Source organism: Zingiber officinale, chromosome 4B, assembly GCF_018446385.1.
Source record: "Zingiber officinale cultivar Zhangliang chromosome 4B, Zo_v1.1, whole genome shotgun sequence".
NCBI lineage: Eukaryota > Viridiplantae > Streptophyta > Magnoliopsida > Zingiberales > Zingiberaceae > Zingiber > Zingiber officinale.
Genome location: NC_055993.1, coordinates 55,526,363 through 55,551,416, shown reverse-complemented (window position 1 = coordinate 55,551,416; position 25,054 = coordinate 55,526,363). Strand labels below are relative to the sequence as shown.

The 25,054-nt window shown below is 36.7% G+C and overlaps 1 protein-coding gene across 3 annotated transcripts in view; it reads left to right on the top strand.

The window, feature by feature from the left end:
- The window catches only part of LOC121975074 (mechanosensitive ion channel protein 2, chloroplastic-like), a 62,861-nt gene extending 38,014 nt beyond the window's left edge, over positions 1–24,847 (top strand). For 2 of the 3 annotated variants that reach the window (XM_042526450.1, XM_042526451.1), the window contains 10 exons: positions 599–719; positions 825–919; positions 992–1,105; positions 1,979–2,039; positions 3,321–3,470; positions 3,600–3,710; positions 3,824–3,991; positions 4,113–4,226; positions 23,470–23,526; positions 23,812–24,847. In XM_042526450.1, coding sequence (XP_042382384.1) covers positions 599–719; positions 825–919; positions 992–1,105; positions 1,979–2,039; positions 3,321–3,470; positions 3,600–3,710; positions 3,824–3,991; positions 4,113–4,226; positions 23,470–23,526; positions 23,812–24,567 — 1,747 coding nt within the window. In that variant the 3' untranslated portion in view covers positions 24,568–24,847. Of the gene's footprint in view, positions 1–598; positions 720–824; positions 1,106–1,978; positions 2,040–3,320; positions 3,471–3,599; positions 3,711–3,823; positions 3,992–4,112; positions 4,227–23,469; positions 23,527–23,811 lie in introns of all 3 variants that reach the window. The other variant, XM_042526449.1, reaches the window with a different exon arrangement.
- Positions 24,848–25,054: the final 207 nt, after the last annotated feature.

Below are 25,054 nucleotides of genomic sequence, written 5' to 3'. Positions count from 1 at the left end.
TTATTTATCATATAGAAGAGCAGCGATCTCATATTTTTTTCTTTTTAAAAAAGTATTTTTTTTTAATTTTTAATTAATATATTTTATATTTTTAAAATACCGAAACTATATTGGCATGACACAATACCAAAATCATATTGTTCCGGTTAGAGATCGAAACCCGGACATGGGTCAAATTTTAAAGCATGACTATAACTATTCTTTTGTCAAAAGTATATTTATGGTCATATGTATTGATTGATAAGACATCATTTTTGGGAGCGGTATTCTATTCAACACTTTTATTGCCATAAAATATTCTTTTCAAGGTCATTTTTGAATAACATATTTTCTGCATTTAGCTTAGTCTTAAACGTTAAAAAGATTATGCTAGGTTTAGCCATATCTGTGTTTTCCTGTAGGAAGTCTGAACTTTAGATATTTAGTTTCTTAGCTTTTTTACTAAATGCCCTTGCTAACGTAGATTGTTGCTGATAACTTGTTTTGATTGGTATGCTTTTTAGATCTAACAGCATCTCATTGATTTTTCCTTAGTTGTAGCTACGGTTAGAGTTTAGAAGAAATTTTTTAAGCCTGATTGGCTATGTTTGTCTCATAGGTCTTGCAATTCTTATCTTGGAAGTCCTCTATATATTCAGATAATCCCTGCTATTGGGATCATTGCTTTTGCTCTATGGTTTCTTGGGCCATTGATGCGTTATCTGAGAAGCCATTTTCGTGTAAGAATTATGGATGATTTTTGTCTCTCTCTCTTTTCCTTTCTATATTATCTTTTTTCTACAAATTTTTATACTACTATGTTTTTTTATTAATGCTGTTAACAGAATGACACTAACTGGAAAAAGAGTAGAGCATACCATATTTCCACCTCGTATGTTCAACCACTGTTGCTTTGGTCTGGAACCATTATTCTCTGCAGGTTTGCTGAATTACTTGTAAAAAAGGCATCCTTATTCTTTTCTCATTTTAATCAAAAGCTGTACCCTTGCAGCATTCTTGATCGTGTAGTTCTACCCTTAGAAGCAAGCCAAGCAGTTAAAATACGTTTTCTGAACTTTGTTAAGTCTTTATCAACAGTGTTGACAGTTGCCTATTGTCTGTCAAGGTGAGTACACAGTTTTATGAGAATTGCTATACATGATATTGCAATTGGATTGCTGTTGCAGCTCCTGCTGGTACATATTATTTAACTTGCATGATTGTGTAGACACATTGTGTTTTCTTTCCTTTTGTGAGTAAACTGGACAAGGCCAAAAGTTGAATTCAGGAACGTTGAATTAAAATATAGAAGTCTCAGTTTTTATTTCTAGTTTGCATCTTAAGGAATTAGAAGGTACATATTAGTAAATTGTAAATTGTAAATTTGTAAGTGATCTCAAATAGTTGGGGCAAAGATGGGGTAAAGTTGATTGTCTACCATTTATTCCAAAAGCTCAAGTTATTAGGAAAGGAAGCAATTTATATATTTATGTTAACACTCTCCCTTGAGGGGAGCCTTAGCGGAATAGTAAAGTTGCTGCCATGTGACCTTGAGGTCATGAGTTCAAGTTGCGGAGAAAAGCCTTTTGCAAAATGCAAAGTACTAGACTTGATTGACTCAACCTCCCCGACCTCCCTATATAAGTTGATTTAATATTTTTTTTAACACAAGTGAGATTCAAACCCCACGTTGATTGGCTAACCACTTATCCTAGAAGATTAATCTGTTTAGAAGAAGACCAAAATATATATTTATGATGTTAACAATGGGTTATTGTGATATTCTGTATTTTTTTATTGATTAGAGAGGATATTCAACAAACAGATCTGGTTCTTTGTTGAAAGAAAGGATAATAGTCCCAAGGATTGTATCATTTCTCAAGCTTACTTTTCTTGTCTGCTTGTCATTTTGTTGAATAGCCTGTAACAATTGTATAAAGAACATGGCTGAAAATTCTACAGAAATGATAAAAGGCACTTATTTTACTTAGTTTTTCAGCTTGATTCAGCAGTCACAAAAATTCTTCATGGAAACTACTGGGGCTGATGATACAAGAAAAGTATGCTTTTTTCCATTCAATTTGCTACTGAAATTCATTTTGAGATTCTTTAAAATGAGGATTTTCCATAGAGATTTACTAAAAAGACTGGTTTGCTGTGTTTAATGTTACATAGTCTGAATTTAGTTCTGAACTTCATTTTAAAGTTCATAGAACCCATGGAGAGCCACTTTAACATAGTAGGTGCGCTTTAAATTTTTCTATGTTATGTATTTTAAACAGGTTTTGGTATTGCAACCCTCGCAATATATATGCATGCATGAATGCATGCATTCATGATATTGTTGTCTGTAGATAATGTATAGTAGTTTAAAGATTGATGTGAAACTTCCATAATTGTATTGATGGATCTGTGTAATTCATGCAAACTTAACACTTATCTTTTCTCCTTGTTCAGTTACAAAAAAATGTAAAAAGGACTTTCTCTATGTTCGGAGGACTGATTAATCATTGATATCCTAAATGATTATGGGAAATGACCCCTATTGTTTAAAATACCCTAGTAATGTCAAACCCCAAAACTCTTATTAAGGCTCCACAAATATATTTCTGATTCTAGTCACCATGGTTGGTGAATGCACAACCAAGTTTTACCATGTTTCTATGTAAAAATACGAACAGTTTTGTTTCCATAGTGTCTTAACATGGAGTTTATAAAAAGAGGAGCTCTAACTCAAGTTTGTATGAAAAAGGTCCTCTTAGTGCTTCTGCATATAATATATTAAAAAAATCATAGGTATTAGTTTGCAATAGTATCCCTTTGTCCAGAAAAAGTAATATATAGGGATAGGATGACTTCTGGTAAACCTTTCGAAGCTACATCAGAAATCATCTTCTTCCTAGGGAAGCAGTTCATTGGAAAAATTCTGTCAACTACCAAAAAAGAGACATAGGAAATCATGTTCTTCCTAGGGAAACAGCTTACATGAGAATGTTATAAAAAATCACCGTTTTCCTTTTTTTTCTTCTTTACAGTCTCATTTTTTAGAGTTCAGTAGATTCTATAGTTGCACGATTTGAATTGATAGAGCGGAAGCTGCAAGCAAATATTGTAAAAAACATATTAGCTTATTTAATATTGTTAATGATTTGAATATAACCTTGCATAATGCTCAATGGAGAGAGAAAATCCCAAATAGTTCGGACAGAACGCTTGGCTTGAAACTATGGCTAATGATGAGATAGTTCCATTGTTTGAGAATAACCTTAGTCTATCTTTTAGCTTGCTTATTCTTTTTAAGTTGTGTAAATATTTTGTAATGTTGAATTTGTATTGTCCAGATGGGGTTTGAATTTGCTGGAAGGGCTATTTATACTGCAGTGTGGGTTGCTTCTGTTTCTTTATTCATGGAGTTGCTTGGCTTTTCCACCCAGAAATGGATCACTGCTGGTGGTCTTGGGACAGTGCTGTTGACTCTTGCTGGTCGTGAAGTATGTTTGGAACTTGCATCTTTGTTATTTGTTTTTCTTAATTTGGAAGTTTATCTTGGATCTTGGAAATGATTGAAGTACAAAGTAATTGTTGTGCGAAATATCGAGTTTAAAAGTGTTTATTTGCAGATATTCACAAATTTTCTTTCAAGTGTAATGATACATGCAACACGACCATTTGTGGTGAATGAGTGGATTCAGACAAAGATTGAGGGCTATGAGGTTTCTGGTACTGTGGAGGTTAGTTACACAAAGTTGTATGAAGACTGAAATAGTTGCCTATATGCAATTGATATGGCTTATTATCAAGAGTTGTGTCCAATATCATATTTGATGTTGGGACAAATGTGCAGCATGTTGGCTGGTGGTCTCCGACTATCATAAGAGGTGATGATCGTGAAGCAGTTCATATTCCAAACCATAAATTCACTGTTAATGTTGTGAGAAATCTGAGTCAGAAGTCACATTGGCGTATTAAAACCCATCTTGCCATCAGCCATTTGGATGTTAACAAAATCAGTGTGAGTAAAAAGGAGCTTTTGTAATTTAGTAATGATTTGTTGTTAATATTGCCTCTACTTAATGTTGGAAGAGTTTTTTTTTTTACTAAGTTCTATTTTATTCTTTAAATTTTTTTGGCAGAACATTGTAGCAGATATGCGAAAAGTTTTAGCAAAGAATCCTCAAATTGAACAGCAAAGGTTGCATAGAAGAGTATTTTTGGACAACATGGACCCAGAAAATCAAGCACTTCTGGTGAGAATCCTCAAGTGACAAATTTTTGTTTTAATTTGAATTCATTGAGTTTACCTAATTGTGTAATTAGTATAAAGGATTTATGTCTCGGTTTCAGTTGGTGTTGGTTAAATGAGCTGATGGAAATTAGGAATCTTATTTTAATTTAAAAACTTCCATACATTTTAATTGTTTATCTTGGTAGATCTTTTTTGTTTAGTAGAGTAAGATATTTAATGTAGTATTTGGTAGAGGTCTTGTTGTTTTAAGGTATTTTTTGGTATAGTTTATGTATAATTTAATTTGGTATGTTTCTAAGCATGTTTGGGTTAGAGTCATTATATTGAAAGAGACTCTAATTTCCATGTTATGTCCACGTTTTTTAATGATATTTTTCTTGGTGAATTTTTGTTTTGTAGAAAATGGTATCAAAGTTGAACTCAATGTATTCTTCATGGTAGTTGCTCAAATTAATCACAAAGGAAGTCTTGAGTGCTTGCCATACTTTGTGAATCCAACAGAAGAATAATCAAAGTAGAAAAGAACCTTCTCTTATCTTGTGTGTGACATCTACACCCATGCTCATGGCAGCTACCTTCGTTGTGGAAGTTAATTGTGCTTATATATTTAGTGTGTAACACATTACTCCCTTTAGGTACTCCTTTTTTAGCGTTATTGCCTTCAAGTGAGGGTTATAGCTGTGATACTCTTATCATGCTTGTGTAGTATTGTCTCCTGCACCGGTGGATTTTGTTTACCACCTTCATCCCACCAATGTAATGTCACCACCATTGCCTAGTTGCCATAGTAGGCTTAACTCTCCTACATGACCTATTGCCTTAACAGGAGAAACACCCTAGCATTACTCACAAAAAAAGATACTTTACATTTATTGTTGAGCAATGACATTGTTTTGATCATCAACAATAGGAAAACCCTTGATATCTCTTCCTCCTTTCTTGTTGGTTTAATAATCCTCCATGATCCTTTTTGAAACCCTACGCCCCCCTCTCTTTTCCCTCTTGCTAAAGACTTGTTGCCTCTTTCTCTTCCTTGAGCCACTATGTTAGGTCAATGATCTAGTGTTTTACCACACGTGAGCCTTCCATCTATTGCCTCTTTATCTAACTAGTAGCTTCTATCTTCCGAACAAGCCTGTTATCCACTAAGAACCTTGGTGTGTTCACCATTTGCATGTCCAACTAATCGCCACCAACCATTCATGTTTGGTACTTCTTAGTCATTGGCTGGCCACATCTAGTTGCATCACAACCACTCTTTGCTCAACTTCAATATGCAAGTCACAAGTTCATTCCATGGTGATGCAATGATTTTTTTTTTCTTTGCTGGACGTGAATGACGAAGCTTCTCCTCATGATGTGGCTGGATCTGTATGGATTAACACGTGTGAGAGGGTAGTGGGAACAAAACACCTTTGGTGCTTAGGTCATGATGGCCACAAAGCTAAGGCCACGAATTGTGGAGAGAGAGAGAGAGAGATGGATTCCTTGACATCGGTTAGTAGTGGTGCAAAGGGTCTCTGTGGTGAAGATCTTCAACGAAACCTCGAGAAGCAAAATGACAACCATTTTGATTGATTATTTGTCTTCCCTAGGGGGTTCCTTTGCTCTCCTAAGGCGGTAGCGAATTCTCATTGTTAATGGAGGTGAATGGCAAGGCAAGAGGAAACATCTTTGAGTTTGACGTTTCGGCTGCCCTGCCATTCTTTTCACTGGGAGGCTTGGACCGTGATCTTGCCAATAAGAATTTTGAATCTATGGTTATGATTTCAGTTGCATAATCAAAACCCTAATCAAGAGATCGGGTGTGGTGTGCCTAAGGAGATCTATAGAATGGGCTTTCACTCGTTGCCCCCTCCTGCCGCCACTAGCCTCTAGAGGTGTCTATAAAGAGTTTTCTTCATTCTCAATGTCTTTTTCTTGAGTTCCCACTAATGCGCTAAAATGATGCGGTGAAAATCTATCGCATCGCAGGTAGGGGTGTAGACGAGATAAGCCAAGCCAAGCCAAGACAAGCTTAGTTGTGCTCAAGCTTGTTTATTAAACATCTTATTGAGCTCGAGCCGAACTCAAGCGTGTTCATGAACATTTTTCAAGCTTTTAATTGAGCTCAACTATCAATGTTGTTTTTCTTATAATTTATGTTAAATTTTTATCTATTCATGAAGTTTATACTATTTCTTATTTTTAACATATTATGAATATTAGGTTTTGAAAAACCTAAAAAAATTTATAAAATTGTGTATGAATATTTTTCATATATATTTTTGGCAATTAAATTTTATATAAATTAATAAATATATGCATTCATAAATTATTCATATACATTATTCATGAACATTGACGACCTGAGTTCACTAATATTCAAGATTGTTTATTGTATATATCCTTTTACAATTAAACGAATATAAACGAGCTTTATCGAATTGAACACTAAGCTTTTTCATGAATGTCGGTTCATTTACAATCTTAATTGCTGGACATTGTTCACGAAACTTCTCTGTGATGAGGTCGAATCTGCATGGATTAACATGTGTCAAAGGGTGTCAGGAATCATTCTGGTGAGGTCTCATTGTGTCATGGAAGAAAAAAACCCAGTAAAAATGAAGAGGAAGAATGTAAGGTTAGTGATTCATACTAGAGATTTCACAATCGTACCGTTGCCAATCTTGTATAGAGGATCCTACTCTAAAATCCTTATAGGTTATTGGACTTGTGGATTACAAGATGTGGGTCATGTGTGGATTATACCTAATTATACCTCATGCAACTGTATTGGAGTCTGGTCAAGTAGGCTGGATGCTGAGTTGGAAGAGGATCATTATCCCAGGGTATCACGTGGGAAAAAAATAAAAAAGGAAGTGACCACTATTCAATAATTAGTTATATTTTAGATCTTTTGTAAGATTCGATTCAGTCTAAGAAAAACATAAGAATAGGATTTAGTGCAGGGTGATCAAATTTAATACAAGAACTTTCAATTGAGACTAAGAACTTGATTTTGCCTCATTGATTGATATCTTACGGAAATTTTGATAGTTAGTCTACATTTAATTTCTCTCATATCATTCATACCTTCATATCATATTCATGGAAAAATAATATAGAATCATACTGATAGTTTTTTTATTATCTATATGTAGTTTAAACATCATTCTTTATTTAAAATAATGCAAAAAAGAAAAAAATATTTTCTTCATTATGCCCTAGTGCATCTTTCTATTCTACTTAGGTATTAATTTGTCAAAAACCTTTGATCAACATGTTGAAAGAAAACACCTTTACTCGTATTGTTGTAAGAGATATAGATGCTAGGTGCAAAGGTTTACAGCTATTGTTATAAGAGATATAGATGTTAGGTGCAAAGGTCTCAAGACAAGGTTAAATTTAAGAAAATTTGGACAACCTTGACCCTTTTTTTTCAAATAATGAAAATGAAGATATATAGTCTTTAAGTAAAAGCATCCATGAGGCTGAAAGATAACTTACAAGACTGTGTAATAAGATACACATTAAATGACTTGTATGATAATTAGAGTTTCATCAATGTCATTTCCATGATGATCCTTACTATGATTCAACTCACATCTTATCTAGTCACTCAAGTTATAAATTTGCATAGGTAGATAAACATCCTTCCCATCAAAAAGAGTTGTCTATTTATTATCTAAATGAGCTTGTACATGACATGGTATGTGATGGACCTCATGAACATCGCTTATGTTATTCTTCGTGGGCATGGTTATATGATCTCTCCCTTACACAATGAAAGGGGGAATACATGTACCTTGAAATACTGAGAACATTAAACTTGGCCAAAGCTAATCCTTCTAAATCTAAACTGAGAAAATAATGAAGAAAACCTTTGAGAACCTCACATTAATCTATACTAGAAAATAAGTGAAAGATCTAGGAGCGACGCCAACCCAGTGCCCTAGGAAACAACAACAAAAGGCTCTTTTCCTAGAGTCATCCTTGTGAAAGAGTCCAAAGATAAATTTAAAATAGTGATGATTTAGTTCATCTTTAACTTTAGGAGAAAATTAAAGTACTTTAAATGATTTCGATTAGAACAAGAGATAGTTCCTACCTTACCTAGTGTTTCTACACTACATAACCTTTAAATGAGCCATTATATTTAACCCTAGAAGAATCTCTTGATAACTTACCCTTGTAAGAGACATCTAGTGACACTAAGCATGCCATTAATGGTATTTAGTGACATATCTTCTGGGATAGAAGAGATCCCACCTCTAAGGTGCATTGAACATGCATTAATCGTGGCCTACTTTCTCAATTGATAGACTATCCTAAGAGAATAAAAAAAAACTAATTTTAGGTAACATAAGGACAAATTAGGAATATGAGTCTCTCTTTTACTAATTGATAACTTTGTTTGTAACTTTGTTCATAATCATTTTTTTATAAGAAAAAATATCATATCATACGTCAAGAGAACACAAAATGGTCTATATTGGCTATGCATAATTGACATAATATCAGATCAGAGTACACCCCTAAAGACCTATATATATGTATACTCACACTCCTGAATATCCCCTTAACATTCAATTGCTCAGCCTCAAAGATACATTTGTTTCTAGCTCTCCATACATAGTGTATTAACGAAGATAAAGTCAAGTACCGAGCCTTCGTTAATACCCTATTCCCACAATAACATCTCCCAAACACCCTTAAAGTCCGTTTGAAAGTGGACATCTCTTGCCATATATAAAGCCAATCGTTGACCCTCCTTTATAACTTAGCAATAGGGGGGCACCCAAAAAACAAATGCTCCTATGTCTCCAACACCTGTTGACAAAATGTACACTACCTATCCTCCAAGCACTCCTGATTGTCTTTAGTGTGAAGACGCTCCAAGGCCATCATCCAGCAAGTGGTAGAGTGACGAGACTACAAGTACGTCTTCCACACCGTTCGTGCCCATACCTTCTTTGGACTGGGATGTCTAAAGAAGTCATATGCCCAAGCCACTCCACTATCTTGTGCGAACCAAGTTGCCCGTCTTTGTCTAGCAGCAGTCGACGAACACACATCTGAAAGAATTCCATCCCGTATTAGTAGTAACCTCTTAATCAAGGGGGAGTATGTAGAGGCTACTTCCCAAGACCACACATTTGTACGCCTTAGATACATGTGGTGGACCCATTTAATCCCAAGAGTATCTGCTTTCACCTTAATCTGCCAAAGTACCTTTAGCTAGCAGAGCTAAGTTCCATCTCTTTAACTCTCGGAAACCCAAGTCTGCTTTCTCCTTTGATTTACACATATTAGCCCAAGATACTGGATGGTGCTTAGATATCCACATAAAAGACCTGCAAATGCTATAGATACCATCTATGACTCCAAGAGGCACAGGCAAGGACATAAAACATTTCACACCTTGAAGCACCGAGGAAATAAGTTGCGCCTTGCTCGTATAAGATAGAGTGTGTCTTGGCCATCCATTAACACGCCGGACTAAGGAGTCAAGGAGAGGGCTCTAGTCCGAAATCCGAAGCCACTCAATTGGAAGAGGAACTCCAAGATATCTAGATGGTATAGCTCCTTCCCGAAAACCTATGCTGGACAACAACCTCATGCCCAGATCCTTAACTCCAGCCAAGTAGATGCAGGATTTTAGCTTGTTAACCCAAAGACTAGTTGTTTCCTTAAATTCATGCAAATAGGTAGATAATACAACAATCGAATTCTCATCACCCTTATTGAATAAGAGGACATCATCAACATAAGCTAGGTGAGTTAGCCCTAGGGGCACACATTGAGGATGGAATCTAAAGGCCGAGCTAACTCTGCACTACTGAATTTATCTCCCAAAATACATATTCCAAATGGATATGGTGACAATGGATCTCCTTGTCGTAGCCCTTAGTTCCCGGAATAACCCAAAAGTCCCTCCATTAATGACAAGTGAGTATGAGGTAGTGGTCACTCACACATTCCGTAATCCAATCTATAAACCTCCCTAGAAATTACAACCCAAGAAGAGCCTCCTTTAGGAAATCCCAGACCAAGTCGAATGCCTTTTGCCGGTCAATCTTCATAATGCACCTTGGAGACAATCATTTTTGGTTGTATTTCCTGAAATGATCTTGGTCAAGTTGATGCTATCTATAATGAGTCGGCCCTTTACAAATGTAGCTTGTGATTGATGTAAAAACTTGTCCATAATATTTGCTAGAAGACCTACCAATAACTTTAAGATGACTTTGTAGAAGACTGTACAACAGGAGATAAGTCTATAATCCATCACTTTACTGGCATGGGAAGACTTCGGGACTAGAGAAATCAAAGTTTGGTTCCATTTCTTAAGTAGCTTCCTGCTGTTGAAGATTCGTGGACTACATTAGAAAAATCCCCTCCAACAGTGTCCCAAGCTTGCTCAAAAAACCTTGATCCATAGCCATCTGAGCATGTCAAAGAGTGCCTCCTTGATCTCACCAACTGTCTCACGGTGGACTAGTTGATCATGCTATGTCGTTTGAATAAATTGACCAAATTGCAAGCAAGATGTTGGGAATTCAGTCCTATCCACCTGTGTGCCAAGTGGGTTTTGAAAATAATTAATAAATGCTCCAACAACCTCCCTAAAAGATTAAGTAAGATTGCCATCCTCCCTCTCCATCACTATGAATACATTGCGTTGGTTATTTCTTTTTACAAGCGTATGAAAAAATGAGGAGTTATGGTCCACTCTAGCTTGGCATGTTGCAGTTAGAAACTGTGTGAGCAACCTATTGAATTTCTTTGTAATTGGCATCCATAGTGCCACAGGACAGTCAAGCTTTTTGAGCTTCCTCCAATCTTAGTGCAACTGCTGCTCGTGCCGAAATGTGCTGAAAGTGCACGACATTCAAAGCTTTCAAGTCTAATTTCAGAAGTTTTAGAATTTACACAATTCCGTACTCCATTTTTTCTTGGCCAATCTATTGCTTGTAGGTTGTCCACTTGGTGTTAACCATCTCCAAGAAGGTGCTCTGCTTGGCCCACATATTGAAAAACTTGAATGACTTAAGAATTTGAATGCCACTATTTAGAAAAGAGACGGTGTTGACCGAATGATCTGATAGACAGCCTGGAGGTGTGAAGCTAGCAAAACTCAATAACTCAGCCTCGACTAAGATTTATTCGCTAAAGCTCAATCAAGTTTACTACACATGTGACCGTTGGACCATGTGTATCTACATCCTGTCCAATCACTCCAACAAAATTCTGGAATTCAGTAAGACTGCTTTGTGAGAGAGGGAGTCCTCCATACTTATCCTCTATTAATAGATAAGTATCGAAATCCCTTACGATAACCCAAGGTAAAGCTATATCATCTGATAGACGCTGTAGGCTTTTCCATAATGGTCTCCTTCCAATAGTAGTCAATCTGCCATACACAAAAGTGATAGCTATGGGTCCATGTGTCACTTTGCAGTGTTGGCGCTATTCGGAATTCTGTTCTGTTTCCCCTGTATAAAAATTTGTACAAGCACAGAACTTTTCCTAACAACTCATGTGCTTTTCAGAAGTTAAACTTGGATTGCAAACGAAACTTAACATTATTAATCCAAGTTCAACCCATGTGTTCATAAGAAGTTAAACCATATTACAGAAGTTGATTAAATATCTATTTCAAGATTGACTTCTAGGTCGTTGGCGAGACACTCAGCCTTCTTGGGTATGAAATCATCCACTATTTTTTAGTCAAAGTCTTTCAAAGAAATTGAATATTTAAACTCCTTACAGTAACCCTAGGTTAAACTACAGAGACCTCAATCAAAGCACAAGATCGTTAGCCTCTTGTGTTGGTACTTCAGGATCCATACAAAGGAAAAATAAACTAGTACACAGCAGAAACAATTAACTAGTTATACGCTTCTTTGTAGCTTAAAGATCTCTTGATCTTCTGCTGTATTCTTCTCTTCCTCTTGGACGTCGTGTGAGCGACGATCTACCAAGACGCAAAAACCACCCAAGTCCTTCTTTCTTCTAAGACTTTCGGCCATCGGATCAAAGTTAGGAACACCACCTCTTGTTCTTTTTTCTTCCTTGCAACTCGCCGACCACAAGATGGTTGAAGCCTCTTGATGCCGCCGGCCTTAGGTGAGAAAGCAAGGGGAGAATAAGAATATGAGGGGGTCTGCCACAAGGAGAATAAAAGAGGAATAGAAATTGTGTAGATGATTATTACCTCTAAGGCACCATTTATCCTCTTTTATAATCCTTGGTAATGGCTAAAAAGGAAAGATTTTAACAACAATTAAAATCCCTCTTTTAAATTTCCTATTGTGGATGGCTACAAAAGGAAAGTTTTAAAATTAAAAATCTCTCTTTTAAACATTGTAGATGGCTACAAAAAGGAAAGATCCATTGTAGATGGCTACAAAAGGAAATATTTTTTAAATTTAATACTATCTTTTAAAACCATGTGGATGGCTTCAAAAAAGAAAAGTTTTTAAAATTTAAAATTTCTTTTTTAAAACATTGTAGATGGCTATAAAAAGAAAGATTTAAAAAAAATTAAAAAACCCACTTTTAAACCCATCTTGGCCGACCCCTTGCTTGGGCACCAAGCAAGGGGTGGCCGACCCCATGCTTGGGCACCAAGCAAGGATGTGGTCGGCCATAAGGATGACTTGGGTGGATACGAGGCTTTATACATAGAGGCTACAACAGGGATCTAGAAGAGGAATTTGTTTTGGCCTCCTGATGAGCTTGAGCTTCCTGTGTTCGACCCGAACACCCAACTCAAGTTCATCAATAAAAACTCATACCACTAAAGAGTTATTATTGAATTACCACACCAATCGCATATTACATTATGGACTCCTTCTTATCATGAGTGCGTTAATCTCCCTGTGTTTAAGATATCGAATGTCCATTAATTAAATGAGTTACTGACAACCCACTTAATTAACATCTAACTCCAAGAGTAGTACCACTCAACTTCATTGTCATGTCGGAACTAAGTCCACCTGTAAGGTTTACATGACAATCCTTATGAGCTCTTTAAGGGGACATCATCATCCTAATAAATATGACACAGTTTCCTTCCATATAAATAATATTATTTCCCAACTTATCGGGCCTATTGATTTAATGAATAAATCTCACCCTTTGATAAATTAAAGAAATAAATACTAAGTACATGTACTTGTTATTATATTGGGATAAGAATACGCGCATCCATAATAACAGAAGTTCTGTTCTTTTATGCAGTCAGTATAAAAGGAACAACCTTAAATGGTCCTGCTCTATACACACATAGTGTATTAGTGTAATTTTATAGTCAAGATAAACTAGTACCAAATTATACTACAACAATTTCAATGGTTTGTCCCAATCCATCTTGGTTGTGAGCTTCTATTTATAATCTATAAGGAGCTGATAACATGATCTTCTGTGTGACACCACACACCATGTTATCTATAATATAAATTAAATGGACAACTGCATGTAACTAAATGCAGATATTTGACCAATGTGATTTCCATTTTAAAATAAATGTTTATACAAAAAGCTAGGCTGTTAGTATACATTCTAACAATCTCCCACTTATACTAAAAGACTTTGCTGCCATATATGCTGCCATACATCTGATCCCCATCCCCTCAAGATGCCCATCAAAAGATCTCGCCGGAAGGGCCTTAGTGAAAGGATCTGCTAGGTTATCTTCTGATGCAATCTTGGCGACAACAACTTCTCCTCGCTTTACGATGTCTCGTATCAAGTGGTACTTGCGCTCAATACGTTTACTTGCCTTATGGGCTCGTGGTTCCTTCGAGTTTGCTACTGCACCACTATTATCACAATAAATTGTGATAATTTTGGGCAAACCAGGAATCACATCTAAGTCCATCAAGAAGTTTCTGAGCTATACAGCTTCTTTGGCTGCCTCAGAGGCTGCCACATACTCAGCTTCTATGGTGGAGTTCGAAACGCATTTATGCTTAACACTCCTCCATGCTATGGCTCCACCTCCCAAAGTAAACACATACCCTGAGGTCGACTTACTGTTGCCCCTATCTGATTGGAAGTCTGAATTCGTGTAACCCACAGGGAGCAAATCATATGCCTGGTAAACTAGTATATAATCTCTAGTCCCTTTCAAGTACTTCAATATATGCTTTACGGCAGTCCAATGTCCTTGTCCTGGGTTACTTTAATATCTGCTAACCATGCCCACGGCAAAACAGATATCCGGTCTCGTACATAGCATCGCATACATTAGGCTTCCTACAACCGAAGCATAATGAATTGCCTTCATGTCCTCTATTTCCTTTGATGTTTTCGGAGACATCTCTTTAGATAAAGTTACTTAATGCTGAAAAGGTAGAAAACCTTACTTGGAATTTTGCATGCTAAAACAAGCTAGAATAGTATCGATGTATGAAGCTTGGGATAAGCACAACATTCTTTTCTTGCGATCTCTTATTACTTTGATTCCAAGAATATGTGCACATTCTCCCAAATCCTTCATATCAAACTGCTTGGACAACCATACCCTTACGTCTGACAATACTTTGACATTGCTGCCAATGAGCAAAATGCCATCTACATATAATACAAGAAATACCACCACGTTTTCGTCACTCTTCTTGCATACACAGTACTCATCCATACACTGAATAAATCCATAAGATTGGATCACTTCATTAAATCGGATGTTCCAAGATTTCGAAGCTTGCTTCAGTCCATAGATAGACCGATTGAGCTTACATACAAGATACTCTTTGCCCTTCGCAATGAATCCCTCTGGTTGCTTCATATGGATATTTTCTTCAAGATTTCCATTAAGGAAAGCTGTTTTGACATCCATTTGCCAAATCTCATAATCCATATGAGCGGCAATAGATAAAAGAATCCGGATAGACTTAAGTATGGCTACCGGCGAAATGGTTTCCTCATAATCGATTTCCTCTTTTTAAGTATACCCTTTTGCAACAAGCCTTGATTTGAAGGTTTCTACCTTCCTGTCTGCCCCTCTTTTTCTTTTGTAGACCTAATTACATTCAATGACTTTTACACCATTTGGTGGTTCTACAAGCTCCCAGACCTGATTAGAGTACATAGATTCTATTTCAGAGTTCATTGCACTTTGCCAAGATGCTGCATCTTTATCTTGGAGTGCTTCATCATATGTCCAGGGATCAGATTCATGTTCATTAGAGATCAAGTCCGAAGATTCTCCCAAAAATATGAATCTATCAGGTTGTCTAATAACCCTCCCACTACGACGAGACATTACTTGTAATTGTGCATCATTTGTGACACGTGTTGCAGTTTCTTGTGGTATCTCATCTTGTATCGTTGGTACTAAAGTAGATGTGTCTTCTCTTATTTTCTCAAGAATAATTTTACTCATGGGCTTGTGGTTCATTACATAGTCCTCTTCTAAAAATCGGGTATTAGTGCTAACAATGACCTTTTGATCTTTAGGACTATAAAATAAACCACCTTTCGTTCCTTTAGGATAACCCACAAACAAGTGAACTTCTGTACGTGATTCCAACTTATCAGCGTCTCCCTTCAGCACATGTGCTGGACTACCCCAAATTCGAATATGTTTCAGACTAGGCTTATGCCCATTCCACAATTTTGTGGGAGTAGAGATTACTGACTTAGAAGGTACCAAGTTCAGAATGTACACCGCCATTTTCAGAGCATATCTCCAAAACGAATTTGGTAATTCTGAATCACTCATCATTGATCTAACCATTTCCATAAGAGTCTTATTCCTTTGTTCCGCCACACCATTCTGTTGAGGTGTACCAGGTGCAGACAATTGAGATTGAATCCCAGCCTCTGATAAGTAACTCCTAAACTCTCCTAAGAGGTACTCTCCACCACGATCATACTGTAGTGTCTTGATACTTTTACCATGACTTTTCTTCACATTAGCCTTGTACTCTTTGAACTTATCAAAGGACTCAGACTTGCGGCGCATCAAGTAAATGTACCCATATCTCGAATAGTCGTCTATAAAAGAGACAAAATATTTGAAACTACCTCTTTCCTAGATAGTCATAGACCCACATAAATCAGAATGAACTAATTTCAATACTTCTTTGGCTCTATATCCCTTTGCCTTAAAAGACCTTTTGGTCATTTTTCCTTCCAAGTAAGACTCACAGGTCGGAAAGTTTTCCACTACCAATGAACCTGAGGTCCACAGCTATTAGCCTTTAAATTCTACTCAAGTTAATATGCCCAAGCCTATTATGCCAAAGATATGTTTGGTTTATTTTCGAAAGTTGCTTTCTCTTATTAGAATTAGAAGATGTGTTATTAATTTCCATTTGTTGTATCGTGAGAGTTATTAGATTTAGAGTATACAAATTGCTAACTAACGTACCAGAACAAATAACTATCCTATTTTTCTTGACAACTACTTTGTCATCAAAAGAAACAGAATATCCATCCATAAATAGTTTAGAAACTGAAATCAAGTTCTTTCTAAAACATGGTACGTAAAGACAATTTCTCAAAATCAATGTTTTATTTCTATCAAAAGATAAATAAACACCTCCCACTGCAACAGCCACCACATTTCTAGCATTGCCTATGTAGACGGTAATCTCCCCTTCATGTAGTCGTCGAGTTTCTTGGAACCCTGCAATGAATTACAGACATGATCAGTGACTCCCATATCTACATACTAGGCACCGGTAGATAATACCACTAAAAATGTTTCAACCACTAGAAAATAAGATATATTGTTCTCCTTTTTGCGAGGACAGTCCACTTTCCAATGTCCAGACTGCTTGCATGTGAAGCACTTGTCGCAGCCCAGTCCCTAGAGATCGATTCACTTTCTTTGAATCAACTTGTTTCTTTTGCTTCTTCCGCCTTTTGGCTTAGAAGTAGAAACATTTTCAATGTGAATTTGAGAACTTTAATGAAATAGCCCTTCTGCTGTCTAAGTCAACGAATAAATCCTTTTGTTCGTTGTAGTTCAAAGTGAACCGCTTAAAACTTTAGCGATGTTGGAGAATGATATCGACCTGAGTTTCCCCATCGATTTCTGCTCCAAGGACTTTCATCTCATTCAAAAGAGCCATCATTTTGAGTATATGATCCCTCACGGGTGTCCCCTCAGTCATGGTGGTCGTCATCAAGTTTCTCATAGCCTCTTGCCTAGCAGCCCGATTCTGGTGTCCGAAGAGTTCCTTGAGATTGCGCATCATGTCATAAGCGGTAGGCATGACCTGATGTTGATGTTGTAGCACATTTGACATAGAAGCCAAAATGTAACACCGCGCCATCTCATCTGCCCTGACCCATTTCTTATGATCCTCAATCTTCTCTTCACTAGAATCGCTATTAGGCTGGCTTGGACAGATCTCAAAAAGTACGAACTTGTAACCTTTAGCAGTTAAGACAGTGTCCAAGTTTCGTTTCCAATCAATATAATTGGGACCAGTAAGTTTGTTTTCTTTCAATATAACAGCAAGAGGATTGAAAGCCATTTGAAATCCTAAGAATCACAAAATATTTGATCAAAACTTTAGAATTTAAAATAATATTGATTCCTCAAACAATATTATTTAAATTCACCAACACCATGAATTTTGTATGCCACGATAGTGTGGACGTATACAAAGTCAAACATTTGTAATAGAGAGTTTTACCCATTAATTTTATTATCTTGTCAACCTAACTTTATGATAAATAAAATTAATAGTTGATTTTTCTTCGGTCACACAAATAATAGCAGTGACTTCGATAGGGAGGATACTATTAAATGCGCCTAAGTGTATACCATTATTTGATACTTAGTCCATTAAATAGGATTATGCCCCTTTAGATGGAGAAGATCACACAAAACTAAATAATTTCCACCATAAAAGGAGTTTGATCTAGTGATCCGCAAACAAACTCATCCGATGTGGAGGAAGACACTCAAAGCCAACGCGCAAGTTTGAATGCATCACTTACAAACCAGTAATGAAGACCGTGAAATTTAAATAATTCCTCTCCTACTTATTTAAAACGTGGAATTTTAACATGCACACACACACAACACATATAAACAGCATAAAAGACAATAAATATGAAAAATAATTTTTTAACTATTATGGCCTCATCCATAGCTGTCCTCCATGTGCCACCAACCCTAGCCGCCACCAACGGGTCATGTCGTCGCGTCTATCTTGCTTCGTTTTCCGCTGCGCCTATGGTCCTCAAATAGCACGACGTCTCGCAAGGATACGATCCGCGACAAAAATAAAATTTTACATTTATCGATCCTATATTCCCCAAGGGAATGTACATGTAATCTAGATCGAACAGAATGTAAAATCCTAAAACTAATACAGCTCCTGTATTTAATAATTACAATCATGCACACACATAAAATGCCCTCGACATGCCCGATGGTCCAAATCACACACAAACACAATAGGGCCATAATAGTTGGAACTAAGATGCCTACAACTATAGAGTTAATCTATTTGCACATCCTACTATTATCCTGCCTAAATTTATGTATGAAAAATGCATAATTTAACTGAAAACTAAACACACAGAGGTAGAAAACTAGCTCTGATACCAATTGTTGGCGCTACTCGGAATTCTTTTCTTTTCCCCTGTATAAAAATTTGTACAAGCACAGAACTTTTCCTAGCAACCCATGTGCTTTTCAGAAGTTAAACTTGGATTGCAAATGAAACTTAACATTATTAATCCAAGTTCAACCCATGTGTTCATCAGAAGTTAAACCATATTACAGAAGTTGATTAAATATCTATTTCAAGGATTGACTTCTAGGTCGTTGACGAGACACTCAGCCTTCTTGAGTATGAAATCATCCACTACTTCCTAGTCAAAGCCTTTCAAAGAAATTGAATATTTAAACTCCTTATAGTAAACCCAAGGTTAAACTACAGAGACCTCAATCAAAGCACAAGATCGTTAGCCTCTTGTGTTGGTACTTCAGGATCCATACAAAGGAAAAATAAACTAGTACACAGCGGAAACAATTAACTAGTTATACCCTTCTTTGTAGCTTAAAGACCTCTTGATCTTCTGCTGTATTCCTCTCTTCCTCTTGGACGTCGTGTGAGCGACGATCTACCAAGACGCAAAAACCACCCAAGACCTTCTTTCTTCCAAGACTTTCGGCCACCAAGGGATCAAAGCTGGGAACACCACCTCTTGTTCTTCTTTCTTCCTTGCAACCCGCCGGCCACAAGATGGTTGAAGCCTCTTGATGCCGCCGGCCTTAGGTGAGAAAGCAAGGGGAGAATAAGAATATGAGGGGGTCGGCCACAAGGAGAGTAGAAGAGAAATAGAAATTGTGTAGATGATTATTACCTCTAAGACACCATCTATCCTCTTTTATAATCCTTGATAATGGCTAAAAAGGAAAGATTTTAACAACAATTAAAATCTCTCTTTTAAATTTCCTATTGTGGATGACTACAAAAAGGAAAGTTTTAAAATTAAAAATCTCTCTTTTAAACATTGTAGATGACTATAAAAAGGAAAGATTTTTAAAATTAAAACCTCTTTTAAATCATGGTTACAAAAAAGGAAAATTTTAACAAAAATAAAATATCTCTTTTAAACTATTGTAGATGGCTACAAAAGGAATTTTTTTTAAAATTTAAAACTCTCTTTTAAAACCATGTGGATGACTTCAAAAAAGAAAAGTTTTTAAAATTTAAAATTTCTCTTTTAAAACATTGTAGATGGCTATAAAAAGAAAGATTTAAAAAAAATTAAAACCCACTTTTAAACCCATCTTGGCCGGCCCCTTGCTTAGGTACCAAGCAAGGATGTGGCCGACCATAAGGATGACTTGGGTGGATGTGAGACTTTATACATAGATGCTACAATAGGGACCTAGAGGAGGAATTGGTTTTGGCCTCCTGATGAGCTTGAGCTTCCTGTGTTCGACCCGAACACCCAACTCAAGTTCATCAATAAAAACTCATACCACTAAAGAGTTATTATTGAACTACCGCACCAATCACATATTAAATTATGGGCTCCTTATTATGAGTGCGTTAATCTCCCTGTGTTTAAGATATCGAATGCCCATTAATTAAATGAGTTACTGACAACTCACTTAATTAACATCTAGTTCCAAGAGTTGTACCACTCAACTTCATTGTAATGTTGGAACTAAGTCCACTTGCAGAGTTTACATGACAATCCTTATGAGCTCCTCAAGGGGACATCATCATTCTAATAAATAGGACACAGTTTCCTTCTATAATCAATAATACATCATATAAATAATATTATTTCCCAACTTATCGGACCTATTGATTTAATGAATAAATCTCACCTTTTGATAAATTAAAGAAATAAATACTAAGTACATGTGTTTGTTATTATATCGGGATTAAGAGTATGCACATCCATAATAATAGAGGTTCTGTTCTTTTATGTAGTCAGTATAAAAGGAGCAACCTCAAATGGTCGTGCTCAATACACACATAGTGTACTAGTGTAATTTTATAGTCAAGATAAACTAGTACCAAATTAACTACAACCATTTCAATGGTTTGCCCCAATCTATCTTGGTTGTGAGCTTTTATTTATAATCTATAAGGAACTGATAACATGATCTTCTGTGTGACACCACTCACTATATTATCTGCAATATAAATTAAATGGACAACTGCATTTAACTAAATGCAGACATTTGACCAATGTGATTTTCATTTCAAAATAAATGTTTATACAAAAAGATAGACTTTTAGTCATGTCATTTCTGCACAAATTAGTCATGTCATTTCTGCACCTCAAGTTCGATCCTTTGTTCATCCCATATCAACAATATCCTACTCCAAATATCCAGTTGTTCCATCTGGAATTGCTGAAACTGCCTAATTTCAATTTCTGATAATAATTTAGTTTCCAACCGTCTTAACACTATCAATTTGTTGTTACAAAGGAAGTTTTTCACTCCCTTTTGTTTGAGGCCTTTATTGAGGCCTCGTATATTCCAGCTAGCAATCTTCATTCTTGTTGTCGGGCGACTTGCTCCCGCTCACGTTGTATCCTCCTACTAAGTTCAGTATCAAAAGGAAGACCCTCTCTCAGTAACAGTTCTAGTACTGTTGTATCTGCTGCTGCTTTTTGTTTTCCCTTGCTTACCATCTCTTTTTGCTTGCCTAAAGGTTTTATGGCACTCATAGCCCTGCTCGTGCTCCTGGTTATAGGGGCTGTATTTTGGAATTCCTCCATTTTTGAACACAGTTTTTGAGCCTGTGCCAGTTTACACTGCTGCAATAGTTTATGAACATGTGCTAGTTTGCACTATTGTAAAAGTTTCTGCCAATGCCAATCCATATTGATGTTTCCTGCTTCCTTTCTTTCTTCCATATTGCTGAACCACCCCTTTCTCAGTTACAATTGCTTTGCCTTTATTCAGATGTGCTCCATTTTGATGAGGCTTCAATACTTCCCTCTGTTTTGCTATTTGGCCAATCTCCTATTGCCCCAAACTGATTTGAGGAGTGTCAGGCAATGTGGCCTCTCGATTGAGCTGGTGGACTCCCAAAATTGGTACAATTTCCTTGCCTTTACTCAGATGGAGACTGCGATGTTTCTCTCGGATTAGCTATTTGGCCAACCTCCTGCTGTCCAAAAGAATTTCTGGCAATGTGGCCTCTGGTATGAGCCGGTAGACTCCCGAACCATTGATAAAAATGAGGGTATCCCCATGTGGTCCGGAAATCAGCTGAGTTGAATTACCACACAGAATCATTCTGATCAGCGTGCTTACAGTGCTCTTGATAATGACCCATGTGCTGGCATTGTTCACAGAACTTAAATTTTGATTCGAATTGAAGAGGAACAGCTACCTCAATACCTCTGGTAGCGTGACGGGGATAGAATCTAGTGGTTCTTTGGTGATGGATGTCTACTTCCACAAGCACTCGGGCAAAATTAATTCATCCTCTTTGCCTCGTCACCTGGTCTGTATAGAGCAGCCTGCCAAGTAGCAAAGCTATTTTGCTCAGAGCCCGCACTGTCTTAGCATTCTAGCGGGAGATTAAAAATTTGAACCCATATTGGCAGCCATTGGAGCTCCTCCTGCCAAAAAAAGAAACCTGTAGGTAATGGTTTCTGGTATAGCGGGCAACCTAATGGGATGCATCGACAATCATGTAACACTTTGTCACAATCCTCCGCATTAGCCACAGTTTTATGTAGCTGAACTTCGTATTTGACACTCCACCTGTTTGCCATGCTATTGATGGCCATCCAACCGGGAAACGTCCTACGAAACACCCTACTAAGCAGTTTCCAATAGCATCTTCAATTGTGTCTACATCTTCAGTGCAACACTCCTAGGTCTCGATTGAACAAAGTGTAATGTGTTTTCTTCATTGAAAAGTCTGTTGGACGAGAACAGATTAGTCCATATAGCAGACTCCACTTAATGGGATAAAGTATAAATGAGTATATAGTAGGGGATTGAACTCAATAACGTAGGAGGATCCATATAGCGGACTCCACTTAATGGGATAAAGTATTTGTTGTTGTTGTTGTTGTAGAAGAGATGACTAAAAAAGGGAAGATAAGAGGAGATTCACGAAAGTGAAGAAATCATACTAAGAGAGTGGGAGAGACACTTTTTTTGCAAGTATGAAAATGATAAAGAGTTTGTTTAGAGGCAAGTTCTCCATGGTTGGATAAAATAATGCAAATTTGAAATTTTATTTTAATTTATAAAGGGTTATTTATTTAGAGTTTTTTTTAGAATAATGAATTATTAAAGGTGCTTTTATCTTGGGTAATATCTTCCTAGAGAATAGAGGATTTATCTCAAACTCAATTGAGTCCTTTTATGATAGAGATCGTTTCTTTTTGTAGAATATTTGCAATTTATTTTAAATTTGTATGGGTTAGTTAGCCTTTTAAAAGTTTCCATTTCCTTTATGCTAATCAAATTTGTGATATATATATATATATATATATATATAGAAGGGGTTTTCTGCACACCGCGTTTGTGGGCGACTGCCGGGCGACTCTCATTGAGTCCAAGCACCCGGTCGCTCGAGGCGCTCGGGAGGGTTCCGGGCGTCCGAACTCAATGAGAGTCGCCCACGATCGCCCACGAAAGGGGTGTGCAGGATATATATATACATATATATTTTCATTTTGAGGGTTCCATTTTGGTGTTGCATTGACTAACACTTTTGATGTTTGTCAACCAATTTTCTTTATCGCTTTCTAGTATATTTGTCGCTCTATACTTTTATCTTCTTTTGCAGATTCTTATTTCATGCTTTGTCAAGACTTCACACTTTGAAGAGTATCTGTGTGTAAAGGTACACATGTACTCATCCCTTTCAATTATGACTTGAGTGTTTGTAGTGTTTTCTTTTTGAGTATTTTGTGATTTTCTTTTATTGAAAAATAGAAGCACGTAATGTTAGCTATGATAAATATCCACTTAAATAGAAACACTTAAACATCTTCTCTCTGAACCAACCTACTTTCATCTGCTCTAGTACCTGATCCTAATGTTAAGTCGCCTAGCTCCATTTCATGTTTTGCTATTCAGTTCCTCTATTACACCTGATACTAACAAAATTGTGTTTTTCTATAAAAAGGAAGCTGTTTTACTCGATCTTCTTAGAGTCATAAGCCATCACAGGGCTAGGCTTGCTACTCCTATTCGTACTGTCCAGAAAATATATGGCGATTCAGAGATAGAGAACATTCCTTTTGCAGAAAGTGTTTTTAGACGTTCTGCTGCAGTTAATCGTCCATTTCTTTTGATTGATTCTGAATCAAGAATCAATGGCGATGACAAAGCCAAACTACGTGCAACACCACGTGTAAATGAAGACCAAAGCAACAAGACAAACATGCCATCGGAACCAAAATATAACTCAACTGCTGAAAGTGCAACATCAGATGACTTTGATAAGAACCAAGAGAAGGTGGCATATCCTGAAGATGTTTCGCCTAAAAGCAACAAGGACTTTACAGCTTCACTGCACTCTAATTTTCCCCCCAGTTCACAGATGGAAAGTTTGGATTCCTTACATACAGCTTCTAAAGCAGGCAACCAAAAACCTACCATGATGGAGTCTACCCATGAACAAATTGACGTTAAGAGTGAAAGTGGGGTTCAAGCAGTCAAACAAGTTGCCAGACCTGCCTTTGAAGATAACATTGTCCTTGGTGTTGCTCTTGAGGGATCTAAACGCACCTTACCTATTGAAGAAGGAATAGGTCCATCGTCCACACAATTAGAGGCAAATGAGTTTGCAGCTGAACGCAATGCGAGTATGTCTGCAACATCCTCCAAGGAGAGCAAGGGTTCAACTCCGATGGTTGATCAGAAGGATCAAGACAGCTAAGTAATGTTTTTTAATGCTGTCAAGGTGGTTTTCATTTTTTTAGAAAATAAAGGCACGGTGTTTGCTGAAAGGATGGCTGAAACAATTTAATGGGATGAAATCGTTGCTATTATAGTTGTACAGGGCGTACATCCTACGACACTAAATGATTTCCTTTGGAGATTTGGGCCCTTTGGTTCATCAACCAGAACCTGTTTGGTATATCATGTAGTAACAAATATGATCATTCTGAGTTTGGGCACGTTGATGTCTAAAATTGTTGAACACAACTTGCCCGTAAGATCATGTTGTAGATCCGATCATAATTATAAAATTTATAGTAAAAATAAAATGCATACATGAGGGTTTCAAACAAAATGATAAAGGAGAATTAGGAATAAATATCTTTTTTAGAATGAACATGTTGACATAGATCAAATGTTTAAAATGATACAAACACATGGATTTAGAGCCTTGAACATATACTCACATTTGACATTCTTTGAAT